At 44.7% G+C, this 23913-nt stretch overlaps 1 protein-coding gene across 7 annotated transcripts in view; it reads left to right on the top strand.

Moving 5' to 3' along the window:
• Positions 1-23913, top strand: part of ANXA3 (annexin A3) — a 64514-nt gene that overhangs the window by 9443 nt on the left and 31158 nt on the right. For all 7 annotated transcript variants that reach the window (XM_089303187.1, XM_089303188.1, XM_089303189.1 and 4 more), the window contains 3 exons: positions 16299-16386; positions 20883-20977; positions 23484-23597. In XM_089303187.1, the coding sequence (XP_089159313.1) occupies positions 16299-16386; positions 20883-20977; positions 23484-23597 (297 nt within the window). The remainder of the gene's footprint in view (positions 1-16298; positions 16387-20882; positions 20978-23483; positions 23598-23913) is intronic.

The raw sequence follows: 23913 nt of genomic DNA, 5'->3' as shown, positions 1-23913 counted from the left end.
TTGGTGCACTTGTTGTCTCCAAGTGTGGGAGTTTAAGGAAGAGCCGCAGATAGAGGTGCACAGGAAGCAGGATTGATTCAAGGGCAAAGGGAAAGTGCAGGGGAGCATGGGCAACCTCATGGGGGGAGCTGCCTCCCACCAAAGTTGGGGTTGTCCATTTTAAGATATGGGGTGGTCCCTGGGGTGGTGCTTAACTGAATATTCAAATGAAAGGAGTTTGGAAGTGCTTGAGTACTGCCCACTTCCATGTCCCCTTTTTGGAGATCTCAGAAGTGTCATGGCATCTGGTGACAGTGTCACGGTGTCAGGTGCATGCTGGGAAAGGCTGTGCCCAATGGTGCATGATGAAGAATGAGGTTCAGGTGCATGGTGGGAGGGCTATGCTGAGTGGCTGGAAAAATCCCAGCCACTGAAGTTTGCACAGAAGCAGGTGGGATTTGGGTGGCGCCCAGGGTTGTGGCACAGATGCTGGCAGGCCTCAGTACCTTCCTCGCTACCTCCATGCCTGTGCAAGAATGACACCATCATGGTGGCCTCAGGAAAGGTGCACTGTAAGAGGGAGATCTTTTTTTTTTTTTTTAAAAAAAAAGGTTTGTTTGATTTATTTGAAAGGCAGAGTTACAGAGATGGAGGAGGGGGAGATAGTGATAGAGAGAGAGAGAGAGAGAGCGAGCTTCCATCCACTGATTCATGGCCACAATGGCTGGGGCTGGGCCAAGGTGAAGCCAGGAGCCAGGACCTTCATCTGGGTCTCCCACATGGGTGCAGGGGCTCGAGCACTTGGGCCACCCTCTGCTGCTTTCCCAGACACATTACCAAGGAGCTGGAATGGAAGTGGAGCAGCTGGGACTCATCCCATATGGGATGCCTGCATTGCAAGTAACTGCTTAACCCGTTAAATCACAACACCAGCCCTGTAAGAGGGACTTTGTAGTAGGTAATGCCTTTCAGATTCTGCCCCATAGATGAAGCCAGCTTTGGGGATTGGTTGCTGTTGGTCCTGGGTTCAGGGAGTTGGTAAGAGCCCTGTCTACTTCCATACTTCAGTGTGGTTGCTCCTCCCAGATACGTTAATTAAAAATGTCTGTGGAAAGAACGTCTGTTCACTCGGTGGGTGTTCTGGATTCCTCCCCTGCTCTCTCTCTGAGCCACTGCATCTCAGGAGTGGGAGATCAGCATTGGCCCCTGTTCTCACTGAAGCAAACGATTTCTGTCCTAGCAGAACAGCATCGTGCCTAGCTAGGTTCTCAACATGACTGCAGCTTCCTGCCTAGTGTGTGCGTTTGACACCATGTTCCCCGAAGCTTCCTAAGGTCAATATTGGCCTCGAGACAGTTAGCCCTTTGTGGGAAGTTATGTACAACAGGTTATACCTGGATTTTGAATCACAACCTAAAAACTTTGTTTTGGGGCTGGCGCTGTGGCATAGTAGGCTAAACACCAGCAGCCTATGTGGGCGCCAGTTCGTGTCCTGGCTGCTTCTCTTCCGATCCAGCTCTCTGCTATGGCCTGGGAAAGCAGTAGAAGATGGCTCAAGTCCTTGGGTCTCTGTACCAGCGTGGGAGGCCCAGAAGAAGCTCCTGGCCCCTGGCTTCAGATTGTCACAGCTCCAGCCATTGTGGCCAGTTGTGGAGTGAACCAGTGGATGGAAGACCTCTCTCTCTCTCTCTCTGCCTCTCAAATAAATTAAAAAATCATAAAACAAAACCAAAAACAACAACTTTGTTCCAGTAGGAAGCCTGAAAATAAATACTCCATAGTCTGAGTGAGAAGGAAGAGGCTTCCCTGGCGTGCATGGAATGAACGTTGAAGAGTTGTTCTTCACCACTCCCTGATCCAAGCCTGACCTGAAAAAGGGAGGGTCCCTCTTCATATTTAATCATGATAAATCGGGCTTGTATTGTGGTGCAGCTAGTTAAGCAGCATCCCATATCAGAGCACTGGTTCAAGTCCTGGCTGCTCTGCTTCTAATCCAACTCCGTGCTAATGGCCTGGGAAAGCAGTGGAAGACGGCCCAACTCCTTGGGCCCCTGCTACCCTCATGGGAGACTCAGATGTTGGGCTTCTCACTTCTGCCTGGCCCAGCCTCCACCATCATGGGCATTTGGAGGGACAAACCAACAGATGGAGGATCTCTCTCTCTCTCTCTTCCTGTGTCTCTCCCTCTCTCTGTCTCTATGCCTTTCAACTAAATAAAATCTTTAAAAACATTGTGATAAAAGTAGAATATTTCAATCTGATGAGCAGTCATTGAATAAGCCTAGTAAATGCAAGACAAAGAGGAAAAGAGAAAAGTTTTGATTAGCAACATTCAGGGAAGAAGGTATGATTTGATTCTCTTGGAAGTGGTGGATACAAAACTTTAAAAAATAAATACTTTAGGATATTGAACAATAAGATGAATACACAGGTATCACAGGATTAAAAAGAATGAAGGGCAAAAAAAAATTCTCCAATCTGCCCCTTTCGCTGTCTTTGGGTCTTTGTTCCTTTAATGTTCAACCATTGGTGTGTGATCAAATACCTCACCTAGGGCCTGGGGACATGTTAACATAGGAGGATGACAGCCTCCCATGAACAGAGTTCAGAAAAGGTGAAGAATGTATTTGGAGGACTTTGACATATGGCCTGCAGCTCTGATAAGTCTGATAGTGGCATCTGAGAATTATCAAAATGAATCAAGACCCAGAGAAGAAAGTATTTTTTCACTTACCTATTCATTCAAAGATATTTACTAAACATCAAACATCTCCTGTGTGACACAGTTAGGCTCTGGCAATACAGCAGAGAAAGAGAAATCCAAGAGCAAGGCGCTTACTTTTTATTATGAAAGACAGACAATAAGTTAAGAAATAAATGTGTAATATATGAGATCAGTTTTAGGTGCTCTGGAGAGAAGCAAATGGATAACAAGAATGATGGGGAGTGTTACATCCTGGGGAGTGTTACATTCTGAAGGAATGATACAGGAGCTGAGGTCCCCGTGGAAGGAGAGGGAGAGCTGGGGGAATATCTTGGGGAGGAGGCACAGCGAGGGTGAGGTTCTAAGGCAGGTGGGTGAAGTGCATTTGAGAGCAACAAGAAAATCCCAGGGTGGATTATTGATGCAGCAGTTAGGACACTGGGATCCTGCATCCCATATTGGAGTGCCTGGTTCAAATCTCCACTCCAGTTTTAATCTAGCTTTCTGCTAGTGCACACCCTGGGAGGCAGCAGACAATGGCTCATGTACATGGATCCCTGCCACCCACATGGGGCTTCCAGATAGAGTTCTGGGTTCCTGGCTTGGGCCTGGCCCAACTTGGCTATTGTAGGCATTTGGGGAGTCAACCATTGAATGGAAGATCTCTCTGTCTCTCTCTATTTTGAATAAAATGATAAATTTTTTTTAAATCCCACAAAGTAACAGGATGGAGGAAAGATTAGAAAGAAATTTGAGAAGGTATTGAAGTTCTTTTTAATGATATTTTAGAATCCTCCAAGGTCATAAAGAGTCCCCGTAGCCTTCTTTTGAACGATTCAAGGGGTTCCCATTCTCTACTTAATTCTGAAATCTGTAGCACCTTGACATGAGGAATTGTCACTTTTCAAACACGTTCGTGAACAGCTCATAAAATACTGACTGTATCTTTCCATCGTGTCATGTGGACATCAACAACCTTGGCCATTTATGCAAGAAATATTCTTCCCAAATTGTTGCCAACACATGGTGTCCCTGATCCCAGTGCCTGACACCTAGGTTCCTGTCCCGTGGAAATGAGGTGAATGGAGAGTGGGTGTCACCGCCGCTGTCCTCATATCCCGTCAAGCAGAGCTGTGGTCAGAATGTTTGCTTCTCCCACAGATTCGTTTGTCAAAATCCTAACCCCTGGGGATGGTATTCAGAAGGAGCCTTTAAAAAAAAGGATTATTAATTTTTTATTTAAAAAGCGGATTGACAGAAAGAGAGAGGCAGAGACACAGAGAAAGGGAGCTCTCCCAACCTGGAGTTCACTCCCCAAATGGCTGCAACAACCAGGACTGGGCCAGGCTGAAGCCAGGAGACTAGAACTCCATCCAGGTCTCCCACGTGGGTTGCAAGGGCTCAAGTACTGGGGCCATCTGTGCTGCTTTCTCAGGCACATTAATAGGGGGCTCGATTAAAAGCAGAGCAGACAGGACTTGAACTGGTGTCTGATATGGGATGCCAGCATCACAGGCAGTGGCTTCACTTGCTCCACCACAGTGCCGGCTCAGGTTGGATCATTGGGTGGTGATTAGGTCATGTGGGTAGAGCCCTCCTGAATGGGCTCAGTGCTCTTATAAAGGAGATCCAGAGTGGCAGCTAGGCCCTCTGCCATGCAGTGAGAAGGCAGCATCTGTGAACCAGAAAGTGGGCCCTCACTAGACACCACACCTGCTGGTGCCATGTCTCAGGATTTGCCAGCCTCCAGGTCCTGAGGAATAAGCCCCCCATCTGATATATTGTTCCAGCAGCCTGGACAAAGACAGCCAGGCAGTGTCCTCCTGCCAAGGACCATTCCAGAAGAAGTAGTTAATGCCAGGTCTCCCACCTCAGTGAGTCAGATCCCTGTGTTGTCCACGATTGGACTCCTGGTCCTTTAGACCAGGGATGTCTACTCTGGGAGATGAAGTTGCATATCTGTGGAGCTGAGGATGCATCCAGAAGAGCCACACTGATCTTTGGCTCTCTGTGGCCCTTGGCAAAAAGGACAGTTTGGTCAAGAACTCAACTAACTTAAGTACTAGATTGTGGAACAAAAACGTAGTCCACAGATGCTGGTGCTAGATGATTCAAAAGCAGGTGAATATTTAACATTATTTAACATCTACTTCAAACACAGAAGTGAATATTATCCTGAGAAATTTGTCTACCTGGGGGCCCAGTATTTCTGTCTCAATCCAGTACGTTGGATTTGCCGCCTTTGTCAGAGAAACCCTGAGTGCTTGGGGAAATGGAAGGAAGATACAGTAGGATCACTGGACATATCAGTGCGCTGCACTTTTTCTACAGAGCCCTGGGCCCCACCCGGCTTCTGGCACATCTCCCCCATCTCCCTGGATACCACAGTCACTTTGATTTCTGGACTGTTGGTATCTAGAGGAAACAACTTGATCAGGCGGCTGATGATCCAGTGTAGACCTTGAAGAGATGGTACACCTTGGGATGTCATTGTCTTGCTTCCCCCTGCTCTGAGCAGACTCACTCAGCTTGTCATTGAGCCTCTGTAGGAGGCTAAGGCCTGGGCTAGGTGCTGGATATGATAGTGAGTGAGGCACAGTCTGTGCCCACTAGAGCTTCATGTTAGAGCAGGTGGAGAGACAGATGTGAACCGTGAGCGAGCTCACTGGATGCTGTGTGACCTAAAGAGGGGAAGGTTGCTGAGATGGACACCAGGATGGGACCCTCTGCCATCAAGTGCCAGGGAAGACCAGTGAGAGAAGATGGCCTTAGGGAGAGGACTGAAGGGAGAGAAATGTTCCGGATAGCGGGAGTAGCCTGGACAAGGGTGCTATGATTGGAAAGAGTTCACCAAGTGCCAGCTGGACTTTCAGAGAACTACAGTGTGATGGGCAGAGCAGCTCCAGGTGAGGGCAACAGAGGAAGCTGGGCCAACCCACTCAAGGCAGGATGGACCAGTGCGAGGACTTGGGGGCTAAGTGGGGCAGTGGTCTGGGCTCACTCAGATCTTTAACGGATTCTTGTGCTGCTGCCTGGGGGGATGTTTAGAGGCAGGCAACAGAAGGCCGCAGAGAAGCACACTACTGCCCACGTCCAAGAGGGCAACGATGGTGATTTGATGAGAGCAGGGCCACAGAAGCACAGGAGATGACCTTTTTAAGGTGATGGATTGGATCCGGAAGGAAAGCAAGATGAAGAAATCCAAGGAGCTGCCAGGTTTCTGTGGCTGCTGGTGCCATTTTCACAGGGACAGGGGAGACTGAGGAAGCAGCAAAGTGGTGATGAGCAGAGTCTAGAGCTACAAAGCCTGGGTTCAAATCTTGGCTGTGCCACAAACTAGCTCTGTGACCTTGGCAAGTTTCTTAACTTCTCTGTGCCTCTAAAACACGGTAGCAATTGTACCTACCTGAGAGTGATTCCAAGCAGGTTACATAAAGTACAACCAAGTGCTGTGTATGCGTCACATGGGGAGAGTCGCTAGAAGGAAATGATGAGTCGATTTGTGAGAAATCGACATTGCACATGGAGTAGACATCAAATATGCAAGACCAAGACCTGAAGCTGGGGCTGGAGCTGTCAGAGTGGGAGTTGTCAGCCTACAGAAGAGGAGTGAAGAAAAGACACAGCAGGATTAGAGGGGAAGAAGGGAGAGAGGGAATCTCGATGTTAGAATTGTCTGCTTTACAGAGGGCTGGCCGAGAGCAGGAGCTGACAAAAGAATGAATATGGGCTGGAGGGGTAGGAAGTGGCCCGAAGCCAGAAGGCAGGAGAAGACAGGAGCTGGGTCGGCTAACGTGGGCTGTTTCTGAGGGGTCTGGGCTGCTCCTGATTAGAGTCTGTGTTGTAGAAAACACAACACAAACAGCTCCTTCGGCCCTGGCTTCCCTAACCTCTGCAGCACATCCATCTTCCCGCTGCAGCCCACACCCTCCTCTGCTGTTGCATTCCAATGCCCTGGCCCTGAGACCGCCCGGGGTGAAATCACCGTGTTTACAAAAGAAAAACTGCAAAGTATGAATACTTCTCATTTGAGTGCAAGAACCAATGCAAACATTTGCTTCAGGCCTCTTGGCAGCATTGTAAACTGAGCCACCGTGTCAGTCGGACTCCCTCAGTCAGGCATCCCTGGTGGCCGCCAATCCTGCCCACAGCCCACTGCAGGACCCTCACTGCCTGCTGGAGACACCTCCCCTGCTTGCCCTCACTGCTCTCGGGGCTTCGGGGTGTGCCTGTGGCAGGGCAGGGAGCCCCCTGCTTGCCCATCATCTTCCTTTGACCCTGTCATCTCTTCCAGCCGTGGCAGAAGGGAGGCCCCTTGGGTCTGCCCCAGGGGAACCAAGTGTTAGCAATCCTTTCTCTGGCATCTCACCTGCTGTGTGCACTTCCTGGTGCTGCAGTGCCAAAGCACCCAAAACTACCAGGCTTCAAACAACAAAAATCTGTTCTCTCACCTGTCCAGAATCTCCAAATCCAAAATCAAGGTGTCATCAGGGCCCTCCTTCTGAAACCTGCAGGGGAGTCCTTCCTTGTCTCGTCCTAGCTTCTGGTGGTCACTTAATGGAAGGGCCCCCTGTTAACAAAAGACAGATTAACAAGAGAGAAACAAAGAGAAGTGTGTTAACATGTGCAAGGGGACTTCAAAAGGTTTATGAAAAATAGAATGAAAAGATAAGTTTCTTTTGGTGCAAAAAATTTTGAAACTGTATATACAAGGGATATTCAGAAAGTTCATAGGATATGATTATTATGGAAGAACAATGCATGGTTTTCAAAATCCTTTTGCACCAAAATAGATTTCTTTTAATTCCATCTTTCATGAGCTTTCTGAAATACCCTCATATATTTCTTGTGTACATGGGAGATAATCCTGAGAATGAGCAGTTCTCAATAAATAAACTGGCTTTGAACTCCAGTTTATTCGGATAGCATGTTCAACAAAGTGACATTTCAGAAGACAAAGAACTCTACAGGCAGCAACTTGGTGGTGGCGTGGGGGTTGGGGGGAAGGTAGTTAGGCAAATAAGTGGCAAGTAAAGATTAGTTAGCAAAGCTTGGCAGTCCAGGTTTCTAGTAACAACACTGGATGAGAAGATCTCAAGGCACTTTGTTCTTGGAAGAGAGGGGAAGGGGATACCCTTTGTCTTGGTGAACGTATGTCCTGCTTTAAGCAAAGGAGGGAGGAGCAGAGAGCTCTCCTGGGTCTGTTTCTTCCTTATTTTCAGCTCCACAATGCTTCTTATTTCTGGTCTCCTGCACTGGCAAACTTTGTTGTTCTGGGGTTTGCAGCTGCACCCCATGTCTGCCTTCGTCGTCTCATCCCATTCTCCCAGTCTGTCTCTGTCTTCAGCGGCTGTCTTCTTATAAGGACCAGAGTCCTCTTTTACTGGGGCCCACCCAACTTCAGGATGACCTCATTGTAACTAATTACATCTGCAACCCTGTAGCCAAATAAGGTCACATTCTGTGTGTCTCTTTTGGGGATACATGATTCAACCATGTTGCTTGCCTCACTTGACTATATTTCATTTTAGGACTTCTCACAGTAAACTTTCTCTGGTTTGGAAACCACTTTTGCCTTGAAACTCTGAACAAGAAATCTTACATTTTCCACGTTTTGATTGCTTTATTTGTTATAGTTGAATCCATTTTTCCTTGTATCATCAAACTTCATGACCCAACTCTTGACGCTGAGCCAAGAGCGATCATTTCTCCCTGGCAGTTTGAGAGCTCTGGAGTCCTAGAGTTTTATCCGAGGCTTTGATTTGAAGCTTTACTTTTTGGATGTGGCCTTTCCAGGACCTTATGAAGTGATGATCGATTTGGATTGGCCTCACCTCCAAAATGTACCTGCAGCAACTGCTATTCCTTCTCTGGAGCATTTGGTATTAAATATGTTTCATGTCAACACGGTTGGCACCTCGTGTTTATCTCTTCCATTCATTCTTCTGAATATAAATGCTTAACTTCTTGCAAGCCCAGTCTACTTGATATGAAGAAATAGGCCTTTATGCATCAAAGACAGACTGGCCTCTCTTGAGGATGGTAGCAGACAGCAACTCAGGGCCCGTGGCTTCAAGACTCCATCGAGTGCCGTGGCTGACCTCCAAAGTGTAGTGTTAGAAGATCAGGGGAAACTAACTGTATTGGCCTAAAGAAGATGATTCAACTGCGTTGCAACTTAACTTAGTAATTAGGATCGAAGATTGATAGGACAGAGCATTTATTGGCTGTGTAAACTTGGGCAGGTTTCTGACGCATCAGTTTCACCATTTGTGTGCCTTATAAGTTTATTGTGAATATTGAATGAGCTGATACAGGAGACCTGCTTAGCACAGTGTTTAGCACCTAATAAGTAGAAATAATCATTTTTATTATAAAAATCTTTGTGTTTTGCCCCTTTATGTAGACATTCCTTGCTTTAATTTGTTTTCCAGCTGGTTTTGGCATGATTTTCCTTTTGGGGGCATCTAAAGGTCAAGTTTGAGCAAGAAAAGCAACTAACTTGTTTAAGGGATGTGGCTGGAAATCTGATCAAACATTATTTGAAAAAAAAAAAAAAAAAACAACGTTGCCAAATATTCATCAGATGCCCAGCACTCACACTGACATGATGTTAGGGTACTAGGGTTACAGGAAATAACCCTAGCCAAGTATTGACTGGGTATTTAAATATCAAGGAATTAAGCCAGCAATGAAGCAAGAATTCAGCTTTGTGTAGCTGTAAAAATGCCAAACAATGAGCTCATCATTGACTTCTTCGTCTTCCACGATCAGGAAAGAATCCATGACTTGTTTGTTCATTCCCCCCTCCCCCAGGAAACCTTTCATTTAAGATATACAAACTTCATGCATTTACTAAATACAGCTTAGAAACTTAGTGATAGTGATTCTTCCCACCATTCCTGCCCTCCCACCCATACTCACACCCTTCTTCCTCTTCTCTCTCCTATTCCCATCCTTATTTTTTGCTAAGATCTATTTCCAGTTAACTTTAGACACAGAAGATTAACTCTGTACTAAGGAAAGAGTTCAACAAATAGTTTGAAAAGAAAACTGTTCCTCAACAGACTTTTTATTTCTCTTTTGATTTCTACTGTGACACACTGTTCATTCAGGAGCATGTTGTTCAGTCTCCATGTGTTTGCATATGCTCTAGGGATTCCTGAGTTGTTGATTTCCAGCTTCATTCCATTGTGGTTAGAGATGAGGCATGGTGTGATTTTGATTTTTTTTAATTTGCCGAGACTTGCTTTATACCCTGGCCTGTGGTCTATCCTAGAGAAAGTTCCATGCACTGCTGAGAAGAGTGTGTATTCTGCAGCTGTGGAATGAAAAGTTCTATAGATATCTGTTAGGTCTTTTGGTCCATAGTGTTGATTAACTGTTGTTTCCTCGCTGGTTTTCTGTCTGACTGATCTGTCCATTGCTTAAAGTGGGGTATTGAAGTCCCCCATTACTATTGTATGGGAGTCTATGTCTCCCTTTAGATCCATTAACATTCTTTTAAATAGCCAGGTGCCCTGTAATTAGGTGCAAATACATTTATAATAGTCACATCTTCCTGTTGAATTGATCATTACATAGTGCCCTTCTTTGTCTCTTTTAACAATTTTTGTGTTAAATTCTAGCTCATCTGATATTAGGATGGCTACACCAGCTCACTTTTGGTTTCTATTAGCATGGAATAACTTTTTCCATCCTTTCACTTTCAGTCTGCCTGTGTCTTTGTTGGTGAAATGTATTTCTTGTAGGCAAAAAAATATATGTTTTTTTTTTCCCATTCAGCCAGTCTGTATCTTTTAACTGGAGAGTTGGGGCCATTTACATTCAAGGTGACTATTAATAAGTAAGGACTTGGCCCTGCCGTTTTTCCATAAATATTCCTATTGTTTACTTTGGATTTTCTTTGTACTTTCACTGGGAGATTTTCTGTCTTCACCTTCTTTCATAGAATGTTCATGTTTCTGTGTTTCTGTGTGTAGCACATCCTTAAGCATCTTGTAAAGCTGGACGAGTGGTGACAAATTCTTTGAATTTCTGTTTGTTATGAAAGGTCTTTATTTCACCTTCATTCATAAATGAGAGCTTTGCAGGATACAGTATTCTGGGTTGACAGTTTTTTTCTCTTAAGACTTAGAATCATCTCACCATTCTCTCCTAGTTTATAGGGTTTCTGAAATGTAAGAAATGTAATTCATTTCTAACATTTCATTTTGATTTATCTTTAAAATCTCGATTTCATGGGAAAAATTTTCATTCATGTTGTGTATGGATTTCTTTAGTTTGTGTATTTGCTTCTGATTACTTCTAAGTAATCCTACAATCAGGTTTTTAATTACATTGCCGCATTTCTTCAATCTCTTCATTTTTACATTCTAGTATTGAAGTGTTCTTATGTTCTTTTAGGGGCATCATGTTGTCTTCCTTTTCTTGTTTCTTGAATTGCTGTGTTTATTTTTAGGCATTTGTGGACATACTTTTTTTTTTTTTTCCATGTGATGGCTTTTGTCTTTGGACTATGCCTCTGTGACTTAGTGGAGTGTCTGCTCTTTCAGTGAATACCCTGATGCATGTGCTGGGTGTGGCCAGGGAGCTCTGTTCAATGCTGCAGGGTGAGGGGAGTGTCCAAGGTGACACCCAAATTGGGAATGGTAAATCTCTTCTCTTTTTTAATCAGAGGGAAGGTTTTATCTGCTCTGTTGGCATAGTCTCATGCTCACCTCTTCTCCTCCCAGGAGACCAATGCCTGGTCGGTAGCCCTAGTGGGAACAATATTTGTTGGCGCTGCCACAAGAACCACACAGAGAGTCCATGCACCCGTCAGTGTGAGCACAGATCCTGCAGCAGTGACCCTCACCAGGGAATCCGGAAGCCCCAAGCATGTGGAGCTGCCCACAGTGACTGCTCAGAGACCCAGCCACACCCTGCACCCTTACACAAAGCCACAGTATTTACACAGTCCCAGCACACAAGGCTCCCACAGTCACAAGCACCCAGTACCTCTCAGTTCTCCCTCAATTCTCCCAGCCAGACTCAGGCATCTCCTCTTGGCTGGTTGCTGTGCATGCAGACACAGCTAGCATAGCTGTTCATGTATATCCAAAATGACACCCACCCCACCTCGGCTAGTTATAGGATGCCAGTGCTGGATGGTAAGGGAGAGAGAAAGAGAGAAACATTCTCCCTTTTTTTCCCTTATGGGTTGGCAGGTACCCTATCCCCCACAGGGCTCCAAGCTGGACTCACACCAGGCTCTTCCTGCACCTTTATCACCAGTGGCTTGGGCTGCTGCAGACTGACCTCATTTCACTCCCTAAAGCTGGTTTGAAGCTCTCTGCTATTGGGGTCCTGAGCTGTGTGTGTCCATGCCCTCCACATAGATCTGCCCCTCTAATTTGCATGGAGTTTCTTCTGCAGTATTCTGCCTCACTCTCCCTGAGAGTGCACTCTCTCCTTTTTTTTTTTTTTTTTTTTTTTTTTTTTTTTTTTTTGACAGCAGAGTTAGACAGTGAGAGAGAGAGAGAGAAAGGTCTTCCTCCCGTTGGTTCACCCCCAAAATGGCCACTACAGCCGGCACGCTGCGGCCGGCACGCTGCGGCCGGCGCGCTGCACCAATCCGAAGCCAGGAGCCAGGTGCTTCATCCTGGTCTCCCATGTGGGTGCAGGGCCCAAGCACCTGGGCCATCCTCCACTGCCCTCCCAGGCCACAGAAAAGAGCTGGACTGGAAGAGGAGCAACCGGGACGGAATCTAGTGCCCCAACCGGGACTAGAACCCAGGGTGCCAGCGCTGCAGGCGCCAAGTGAGCTGCGGCACCGGCCCTTTTTTTTTAAAACTATCTTCCCCTAGACTAGAGAAGTAAACTCCCTCCCTATTCCACCATCTTGGTCTCTCCTGTTTGTCCATTTTTCGGGTGTTTTAGGCAGCTGAGAATGAGGGAAAGCAATGGGTCTCGAACTTTACTGTACATTAGAATCACCTGGAGGTCATATTCCCACAGCAACTGAATCAGTAGGAGTGGGTGCAACCAGGGAATTTGTGTTTCTAGGGAGTTCTCAGGGAATGCTGTTGCTGATCCAGGCACCCCACTTTATGCCACTGCAATGACATCCGTGAGGCCCTGTGCTGTGGTATAGAGCACAGGCATTTTACTTCTGACTGAGTGGATTTCAATTCTGGGGCTACCCATGTGTTCAGAGTTCTGCTAAGCAAATGATCTCCATGAGATCAAGTTTTCTCCATTGTCAGCTGAAGATAATAAACCCATCCCACCAAGGTCGTCATAAGAGTGAAATGTTTGTAGAATGCTTGATTCAGTGCCTGATGTGTGGTAGTTTTAAAATAGCTCATTCATTTGTTTTTTCTCAGTCATGTAAATATTTCTGAATGATCTAGACAGCTAAATGAAGTAAACTGTTCATTGAAGTCAACCAAATCCATAACACCATTCCCTTAGATAGTTGAAGCAGTTCTGAATATTTCACTAAGGTTTCACTTTGGAATTGTCGTGCCCTTTCCCAAACTGGTGTATCTATAATTTTTTTCTTTTAATTACACAAGTTATTCCTCTACCATTTAATTCTTAGTAGGTAGAAGATTACATGATGGATTGAGAATTTGCACCTGGAATTTCAGCATATTTTGATGCATAGGTGGTGGAAGGCAGAGAACGGGTTGCAGCTAGAATGTAAGTCATGAGTTTTCATCATTCAGGAACAGTGAGAATCTGGCCACAGTTTTGTCTTGTATTAAGAAGCGACGGTGTCAGTACCTGCTTGGTACGGAATCACATGAATCACAGAATCACTCCATCTCTAAACAGTTTCTTTCGGTATTGTCGAGGTGGGGCCTGGTCATAGATACTTTATGGTATCACCCAGGTGGTGCAGAGGGTCATTTCAAGAAACACCAGGAACAGTTATAAGATTGTCTACGTGGTATTCACCTTCAGATTCTGCTGCAGAACTTGCTTGTGAACTTGAGCAGATTTTCTCATCGTCTTAAATACTGGTACTGCCTACGTGAGTTGACCCTCTCTTATGTGTCAGGGCTGCTGTGCAGGTTATAGTTAACATAGATAAAATGCCTAGCACTGTGCTGGCTGTGAGGCACTCAAATATTCTAATGTTGTTATGGCTCTTCTGAAATGCCAGACACAGAAGGTGGACAGTTTGGAGAAATGTCGGGGGCAGGTTAAGATGCTGATTAAGACACCTATATACCAGGCTGGAGTGCCTGGATTGGCATCCTGGCTCCAGCTGCGGCTAATGCAGACACTGGGAGGCAGCAAAGATGGGTCCCTGCCTGGCTTCCACATGGCCCATCCCTGGCTGTTGCCAGCATCTGGGGAGTGAACCAGTGGATAGGAGTGCTCTCCTCCACTCTTCGCCCCCCCCTTTCAAATAAATAATTAAAAAAATAACTGAAATCGGAATAGGCATTTAACCTATCATTTAAGATGCCTGAGTGCCATATCGGAGTGCCTGTGTTTGATCCCTGGCTCCAGCTCCTGACTCCAGCTTCCTGCTAATGCAGATCCTGGAAGAAGCGGTGGTGACTCAAGTAATTGAGTTCTTGTCACCTATGTAGGAGACATGGGTTGAGTTCTGGCTTCTGGCTTTAGCCTAGCTCAGCCCTAGCCATTGCTGGCATCTGGGGACTGAAAGAGCAGATGGGAGCTCGCTTGCTCTCGGGCGCTCTCTCTTCTAAAGTAATTAAGAAACAAATAACAGCAACAACCAAACACGCAGAACTTCATAAATGGATAGAGCTGAATGAGGCCAGTTGGCTGTGTGGAGTCATAAAACCTAAGCCTTGGGGAAAGGGAATTCTCCAGAGATTGTACTGAAGTGATTGATGTCTTCCAAGCACTCTCACAACTACTTCTTGACTTTATCATTGTGTTTTTAGTTTCAGAACTTATTGTGGGTTCTTTAAGATTAAAAAATGTTTGATTGTTTTGAAACAGATTGTTCTACTTAATCTATGGAATCAGCAGACTGTCATTTTTTTCCTGTGCAAGAGCATTAATTTTCCACTTACTTTAATGTGACAAGATAATGGCCTTTCATGAAAATATTAACCACTTCAGAGGAGCCTAAACAAAGCCATGTTAATACAAGACAACAGAGTCAGTCTTGTTCAGTACCAGGATAGGAAGTCCTGTTTAAAAAGAAAATATCATGGGGGCCGGTGTTGTGGTACAGTGAGTCAAGTCACCACCTGTGATGCCAGCATCCCCTATTGATCGCTGGTTCAAGTCTTGGCTGCTCCACTTCTGATTCAGCTTCCTGCAGTGCACTTGGAGAAGCAATGGAGGATGGCCCAAGTATTTGGGCTGCTGCCATCCACTTGGGAGATCCGGATGATGTTCTAAGTCCTTGGCTTAGAACATGGTGCAGCCCTGGCCTTTGTGGCAATTTGGGGGATTGCACCAATGGATGGAAGATCTTTCTGCGTTTCCCTCTCTGACATGCTGCCTTTCAAATAAAAAAACCGAATGTTTAAAAAAAAAAGTAAAACGTTGTTACTGTAAAGACATGTTTTTCTTCAGAAGAGTTTAGAAATACCATGTTTATTTTTTTCTCAATGTCTTTGTGGCTGTCTTTCTGTCATCTCTCCAGAAATTATAAAAATACTTTTCCTTGCATAGAATGGGTTTTCCCAGCTTACTGATGTGTTTCTGATTTATGTACTTAAAAGTAGTAGTATGGGCCAGCACCGAAGCTCACTTGGCTAATCCTCTGCGTATGGTGCCAGAATCCCATATGGGTACTGGGTTCTAGTCCCGGTTGCTCCTCTTCCAGTCCAGCTCTCTGCTGTGGCCCGGGAAGGTAGTGGAGAATGGCCCAAGTACTTGGGCATCTGCATCCGTGTGGGAGACCAGGCAGAAGCACCTGGCTCCTGGCTTTGGATCAGCATAGCTCCAGCCGTAGCAGCCATTTGTGGGGTGAACCAACAGAAGGAAGACCTTTCTCTCTGTCTCTATCTCTCACTGTCTAATTCTATCTGTCAAATAAAAAAATAAAAAAATAAAAAAGTAATAGTATGACCTTTTTTTCCTCTGTGTGCTTTCTAAACATCTGTGATGTCGATGGAACTTTCAGAAGGGAATTTATCAGCCACAGTTGTACATCCGGGAAACAGAGCTCACAGACAGACAATCCTAATAGGGTTTTCATTTATGGATCGTTCAGTGCAGGGTTCTCCAAGGACAGCAGTCAGCATTAATTAAAACATCTTAAAGTGTGGAAAGCATGATTACTTCTGTGTGCAATTACTTCTGCAAAGCATTGAGTGATCCCTGGAAGACAAAGAGGGTGAAGGAAATGTCAGCTCTTCTGTTGCTTCCCTGCAGATGCCACTTTAAAGCAAATATTCTCAGTCACCAGGATTGACATAACTCATTGCTCTTGAGCGCCAGTGTTTTAGGTTTGTAATCTGTTGCCAAGAGGAGCAAGAGAAGCCTCATGGTAGAGTCAGTAGATGTCACGGAGCCTGCGTGTCTTGAGAGGGGGGACTCTTGGGAACTACTCCTGAAATGGTAGGATGTGCTGGTGATGGGGTCTTGTAATTATCATTTTTAACAAGTGGGACTTCCAAATGTACCCTCCTAGGTTGGACACCGAGGGACAGTGAGAGATTACCCAGGCTTTAGCCCTTCAGTGGATGCTGAAGCTATTCGGAAAGCAATCAGAGGAATTGGTGAGTGTTGCTTTGCCATTTCTTTCTTTTGAAAAAAAAAATTATTTCTTTTCATTTTATTTGGAAAGCATAGAGACAGGGAGAGATCTTCTATATGCTGGTTGGTTCCACAAATGTCCACAGCAGTTGAGGTTGGGTCAGACCAAAGCTAGGAGCCAAAACTCAATCTGGGTCTCCCATGTGAGTGTCAGGGACTTGAGCCATCATCTCTACCTCGCAGGGAGCACATTAGCTGGAAGCTGGATCAGAAGCAGCGGAGCCAGGACTCAAACCAGACGCTCTGATACGAGACGCTGGTGTTCCTGCCGGTATCTTAACTGCTGCACCACACACCCGTGACCACCCCCACCCCTCCTAACCTCATTTCCTTGCTTAATGTTGAAGCAAAACAGCAAACTTACAGTATGAAAATAAGTAGGCTCAGTTTGTCCAAATTGGCTTATTCAATTTGGGAAAATGTTAGGGATTCTTTTTCTAATTGTGAAATTAAAGAAAGTATTGGGAACCCACTTTTATTCAAACTTAACATTTATCACACCTACCTTTTTTTGAAATAAAAAAGATTTATTTACTTGAAAGGCAGAGTTACAGAGAGGGAGGGAGAGAGACGGAGAGAAAGAGAGATAGATCTTCCATTTGCTAGTTCACTCCCTAGATGGCTACAAAGGCCAGGGCTTGGCCAGGCTGAAGCCAGGAGTCCAGAGCTTCTTCCCCATCTCCCACATGGGTACAGGGGCCAAGCACTTGGCCATCTTCTGCTACTTTCCCAGGCACATTAGCAGCAAGCTGGATCAGAAGTGGAGCACCCGGAACTCGAACTGACGCCCAAATGGGATGCTGGCGGCGCAGGCTGTGGCTTTACCAACTACACCACAAAGCCGGTCCCCACATTTGCTTAATATTAAAAACTACCACCACCACCACTGCCGCTATCACCAACAATAATAATCATCATTATGGATGTAGTCACCATAGATTCTTTGATTTCATTCCCACTCCATTCCCAAGAGATAAACACTATCCTTAATCAGAGTTTAATTACCATGACACTTTTAATGCCATGACTACATGTATGTGCACACATTGTTTTGCATGCTCTAAAACAGCAAAACATGAGATTCTGGATACATCTTTCTGCAGTCTGTTTTTATTCCTGAATTGTATGTTTCTGAGATTTATCCATGTTAATATGTTTAGCTCTGGTTCATTAACTTTAACTGCACAGTAGTGTATTACATACTATGTCATAAGAAGGGAATATTGATGGAACATTTCAATTGCCTATAATTCTTTTCTATTACAACATAAAAATATTGTAATGAGTATTCCTGTGTATGTCTCATTGTGCATATTTGCAAGCATCTCTCTAGAATGCAGCAAGGATTGGAATTTCTGCATTAGAACAGATAGTTATCTTCAAATTAACTAGAAGTTTTTGCCAAAATGCTCTTTGAAATAAATATAGACTACGATATTGGGGAGGGGGTGAGTGGGTGAGGAATTTGGCCCAGTTGCTGCCTGGATTCACTACTCACATCCAGCTTCTGAGTCCAGCTTCCTGCTACTGCAGACGGGAGACAGTGGGCGATGGCTCAAGTAATTGGGTTCCTGCCAGCCATGTGGAAGACCTGGATTGAGTCCCCTGCTCCTGCTGTGACCTAGGCTGCTCCCCAGCCCCAGCTGGTAGAGGCATTTGTGGAGTGAACCAGGGGATGGGATATTTTCTCTCTCTCTTTCTCTCTCCCTCTCCCCCTTTGTAATTAAGTAAATTAAAAATAAGAAATTAGCATTGCTTCCAAGAATCTATGAGACTTCCTCTTGCTTCATAATCTCACCAATCCTTCCTACAGTAATGCTATCCAGTTTGGCCAGTAGAGTGGTCTCGGATTGCTGCACATTCTGTTGTGTGTATTTCCTGCCTCCTGTCCATGACCTCCCCCTTCCTGGGACAGATGAGTGTCTTTCCTTGCATATTTGTTTCCTCTTTCACGTGTGTTTTTCATATGTTTTCATCCTTTTCAGGTGAATTTTGTTATTCGTAATTAGCAAGAATTTTTTCCTAGTTTCTGCATTTAAATTACATTTATATTTTAAAGCCATGAAAAAATATCTTCTACCAATTCTATGACTTTCTTTTAACATTAGTTATAGTAACCTTTATTGGATAGAAGTTTTAGATGCTAGTAAAATCAAGTTTACTAATATTTTCCTCTAAGATTTATGTTTATTATATCTTTTCTATAATGAGATTGTAAAGATATTCTCCTGCAATTTCCTTCAAAGTTAAACTTTTATTTTCCACACTGTGATCTTCAATCTACGTTAAATTGATGTTTGTGTAAGGTTTGTAAAGGTGTCTTGTTCTACTGTGTCTCATAGATCTTTCATTGTCCCCACACAATTTGTTGAAGCGCTTATCCATTCTCCCTGATTTGCAATGCTGCCTGCTTCACATTTCCCTGTTTTTCTGTTCTCTGTTAAGTTTCATTTGTCTGTTTGCCACTCCCTGTCCCAATACACTATTGTCACTATTATTATTTTACAACAGCATTTACTGAATAGTGGGGCAAGCATTTCTCTTTGCTCTTTTGCCCTCATTAATGAATTTAGGATCAGCTTGTGAAATTCCATAAAATACCCTATTAGAACTTTGTGTCAGTATAATATTATCTTATTTTGGAGTATTTAAGATTTATATTATTTTCCACTTTTAAATCAAAGTATTTCTTCTTTTATCTCTTTGATTGCCCTACTTATGCCCTGTGTCGAGTAGATTGTTCCATGAGGTTAACATCCAACTGAATGAGTGAATTCTATTTTCTGTCTTTCTTTATATTATGTTTCTTAATGAGTTTTTGCATTTTGGCTTTCAGGCTCACTTTGCGAAGGTGTTTGTATCACCAGTTCTGACATTGTCCAGAGTCGGTTTCAGAGTGGCATTTGTACTGGGGAGCTGTCAGATTCAGTTTCTGAGTCATGAGACAGCTTGGTGTAGATACTGGTCTTGGGCATGTTCAAAGTAAGAGACGAGAAACCGCAGGCTTTACATACTACACATAACTGCAAGAAGGTAGGTAGGTTAGGAATCTAGGTGCAGAGTATATAGCGTCATGCGTAGTCATTGAATTGGAGCATATCATTGATAGAATAGAATGAAAGATAAGTTAGAGAGGAAAGGCAGTGAATTCTGCCTGGAGCAGACTGAATTTGAGATACTTGGGCCATTGGAGGTGCCCAGTCATACACTGCCCAGTCGTTCACTGCAGTCATTCACTGCCGCAGATTTTGTGAGTTTGTAACCAGACTCCCGGAGCACACGGTAACTCACAGAGTTACTCCTTAGCTTTGTAGAGAAACACAAGACTGAAGGTACAGACTGGCAGCGTCGTTCACTGCGAGGCCCAACAGCTATCCAAGTGCTCACCTTCTCTTGTCGATCATCGATGTGGGCTGTGCACCACTGTCACGGCCATGTGAGCTGGCTCCCGTACAGAACTTGAGCCCTGAGTTCCAACTGATCTTTTATACCATTCTAATTTTGCTGAAGGCTTGCAAGCCAACTCACTGCTTCCCAGCCCACGTGTCCTCCTCTGCAGCAAATGAACTGGACACAACCTCCCACATTTATCTTAATATTGTAATTAACAGGAAAGAGTGACCTCAAGGTGATTCCCAGACAGGCTACCATCAGCCCTGCCCTGGAGTTACTCCTCACTTACAAGCTAATGGTTATGTACATGAGTGTGAAGTGCATGAGGGGGTTGTAGACAGAGATAAAAATAAAAGGAAGTTTTCAAAGTTTCATAGTCAGATGAAATTAAAAGATAAATTTATCTTGGTGCAAAAGAAATCTGAAACACATGTATAGTTTTTTTTTTTTTATGATGTCCATATTCTGTGGACATTTGGAAGAACCTTTGTATATGTTTTGGGGTAATAGACTTACTTTATCCTGTGCCACTTGGAAACTGCGACTTTGACAAGTGAGATAAATTCTCCAAGTGTTAGTGTCTTCATCTTTAGGACAGCTCAATCCTACCTACTGCGTAGGCCCCTGTGAATAGCAACTGGGACCATGAATAAAAAAGTACCCTGAATGTGGTAGGTCCTCAATAAATGTCAATTTCTGTTCTTCTGAGTAAAAAGATGTTGATAGCAGTTGTGGGGATGGGAGCGAAAAGGAGGTAAGACAGCATGTGAACCTCATAAGGATAAAAAGGTTAGTTCAGAAGGAGTTTCTCTGTGCTCTGCCCTCTGTCTGCCATGATGATTAGAGTAGACAGTGATTCGCAGTCTTCCCCCTAAGCTATCTAAATAGAGCTGACTTCCTTTTCCAAAACCCAGGCAAATGAAGAAATAAAGATTCCAACCTGGTAAGAAGCTGGAAATTAAAATTAAATTCATGTGTTAGACCATTGGTCGTTTTTCTTTTGTTCAAGACAGATTCTGAGCACCTTCAGGTTGGTGATGAGTAAAATCATTTTCGTTTCATGTAGGAACCGATGAGAAAACGCTCATCAGCATTCTGGCTGAGAGGTCAAGTGCACAGCGGCAGCTGATTGTCAAGGAATATCAAGCAGCGTATGGAAAGGTGAGATCAGATGAACACGACGGGCATTCAGGAGATAATCACCAATATTACAGTGGTGGCTCCCGTGTGACCCTGCCCATAGTGCACCTGTCTGAGGCCCAGTATTGATCAGATGAACACGATGGACATTCAAGAGATAATCACCAATATTACCGTGCTGGCTCCCATGTGACCCTGCCCATAGTGCATCCAATGAACAGCCTGGAACCTGAGTCCTGGCTTTGCCTGTAACTGGCTCAGTGGCCTTGGATGTTTCCTGGTCTCCCTGGGCCTTATTTCTTCACCTGTGCCATAACCAGGGTTGCCTTCGATCATGGGTTCTAAGCCAGGAGTGATTTTGCTCCCCAGGGAGCATTTGACATGAATGGAGACATTCTGCTTGTTATAAAAATGGGATGAGAAGGGAGACACCTCTAGCATCTGCTGGGTAGAGGTCAGAGACACTGGTAAATAAACCTGCAGAAGATGGTCTCTGCATTAAAGAGTTACCTGGCCAGCTGTCTGACAAATTCTATATTAAGTGATCTCTTCTTCCCTAACTTTATAATAATTATGAAATAAGTTTAATTCATGCAGCAAATGAAACTTGTCAAGTGTCAGAAATTGCCCATATAGGAACAAGTATGGCTTGGTTATTCTATACTGTTTACTTGTTCAATACCTATGTGTTGAATACTCCTCTGTGTCACGATGTATCCTAGACATTGGAGTCACTTTGGCATAAAAGTGGCTCCTCTCTTCTTTGATGGAGCTAGCATTCTATTAGAAACATAGTGTAAAAATAAAGTAAGCAGTATGTAAGAAATAGAATGGAGTGATGTGATGAGTGCCTGGTGCATGGTGGTGAAGAGACATCAGAGAGCGTTGTTGCCTTGCTCTCAACCAAGACTCAATGCCAAAAATTCTGCTCTACTCCACCTGTAGGGAGAACTCTTCAGGCAGAAAGTACAACAAATGCAAAAGCCCTGGAAGCCAAAACAAGCTGAGAATATTTGAGAAACTGAAAAGGATTCTAGCATGGCTGGAATGTGGAGAGTGGAGGGAGGACAGAGAGGTTTAGAACATGCTGGGCCTTGGGTCTTGGTGCAGAGCCTGGATTTTATCATAAAGACAATAGAGAACCATTGGACGTTTGCAAGCAGAGAAATAATATAGCTCCATCTTTAATTCTAGAAGATTATCTTTGGTGCTGTAGAGGGGAAGGGGTGGAAAGAAAAAGCAGTCAGGCAATTGAATGGTCCGGGTGAGGGGTGAGGGGGCGGTGGCCATCCACAGGCTGCTCAGGTGTCACCTCCTGGGAATATTCACCAGCCCCCGGATTCTGTTAAACCCCCTTCTCTGACCTCCCTCTGTCAGATACTTAACAGATATTAAGGATACTTTATCTTTGAATAATTCTATTTTTACCATGAGCGCCTAATATCTAAGGGGTAAGGGTTCTGTCTGACTCATCTAAATACCTGGCATAGAGCAGGTGCCCAGCACACTTTTGCTGCATTAAATGAATGACCAGGCTTCTTGGAAAGGCACCACATTCACATATGGGTAATATCAATGATCTATGGGTCTTTAGTATTCCCAAATGTGGAGGAGGAATGGGAGCACAGGATGACAGCCATTTCTTACAGTGAACAGAGGAAGAGTATACGGGCATAAGATTCAGTTGCGAAGTCTTGGGTTGAAGACAGATGCTAGTGCAATTTAGCATTTAGAGAGAAAAAAACCCTGGAACAATTAAAGCAGAGCCAGGGACACTGGGCTCTTTCCTGCTGTCTCTGCAGGGACATGTCCCTGCTGTGCCCTGGCTGTGTGGAAGTATTGGGCCGCACCCCCATCTTATAGCAGTCTGGGAGGAAAATACTCAGGAGCAGTATGAAAAGGGTATTTGGTAGCATTCCTCTGCATATTGCAAATGAAAACCACATTCAATGCCTGACTTAGGCAGGGAGATAAACGATGCTTACGTAATGTGTAAAAACAGGGCCAAAGGACATATCAATATGCGGTGCCCACGTCATCACCACACTTAGGGTTTCCTTTGCTGTTGTCAGCATGAAACTGCTTCTGGTGCCTCCTATCTCTGTGTTGTCACCAGAGGCCGGTGACCAACCACTGTGCTGCCCTCTCCTTTCTCCTTGGATCCCTTTGGCAGCTACTGAGATGCAAGGTACCAGGAAGAGAGCACCTGCCAGTGAAGCCGGCTGTGCATGTCCAGGGTTCCTTGTCTTCCTCCTCTTCCCTCCCCCCAGCCCAGGCATGTGGCAGTCATGCACCCTTCCCCTCGGGCTTTCCTTCAAGAAGCCTCTATAAAGCAGAACATTTTGGCAGTGATTATAAAAAGTAGGTTAGTATCCACCAGAATGCTTTCAACTTTTCCATTTTTTTCCCAGTACATGGGCGCATTTTTATCTGATTTCAATACATACGTTCATGTTGCACCAGGTGACTTCAAAGGAAGAGAAAGGAAAAGTATCTCATGCTTGCCTCTCTGGGTTTTTTCTTGCAGGAGCTGAAAGATGACTTGAAGGGAGATCTCTCTGGCCACTTTGAGCATCTCATGGTGGCCCTTGTGACCCCACCAGCAGTGTTTGATGCAAAGCAGCTGAAGAAGTCCATGAAGGTATGAACCCTGCACAAGCCATTTCTGCCCAGAATTGAGTATGTCATCAAACATAGTCACTTCCTGCCAGTGTACGCTTGAGGTCTGGGTGCACTTGGGTGCTGCTTTGGTCTGTGCTCCCCACGTGGTAGAATGGCTCTGAAATATGGGGAGCAGTCTTGGTACATTGAGCCCAAATATCCCTGGACATAAAGAATATCATCACATCCTTATTTTGCTTTTTTGACGTGAGGAGCCAAGTTCTCTGTTTTGTTGCCATTTGAAGTAAATGGCACCATCATCAACCCCATTGCTTAGGCCAAAGGCCTACCGTTAT

This window comes from Oryctolagus cuniculus, chromosome 8 (assembly GCF_051225735.1).
Source record: "Oryctolagus cuniculus isolate XC-2025 breed Fujian yellow rabbit chromosome 8, ASM5122573v1, whole genome shotgun sequence".
Classification (NCBI taxonomy): Eukaryota; Metazoa; Chordata; class Mammalia; order Lagomorpha; family Leporidae; genus Oryctolagus; species Oryctolagus cuniculus.
Note: the sequence above shows the minus strand (reverse complement) of the source record. Positions and strands in the feature narration are given on the sequence as shown.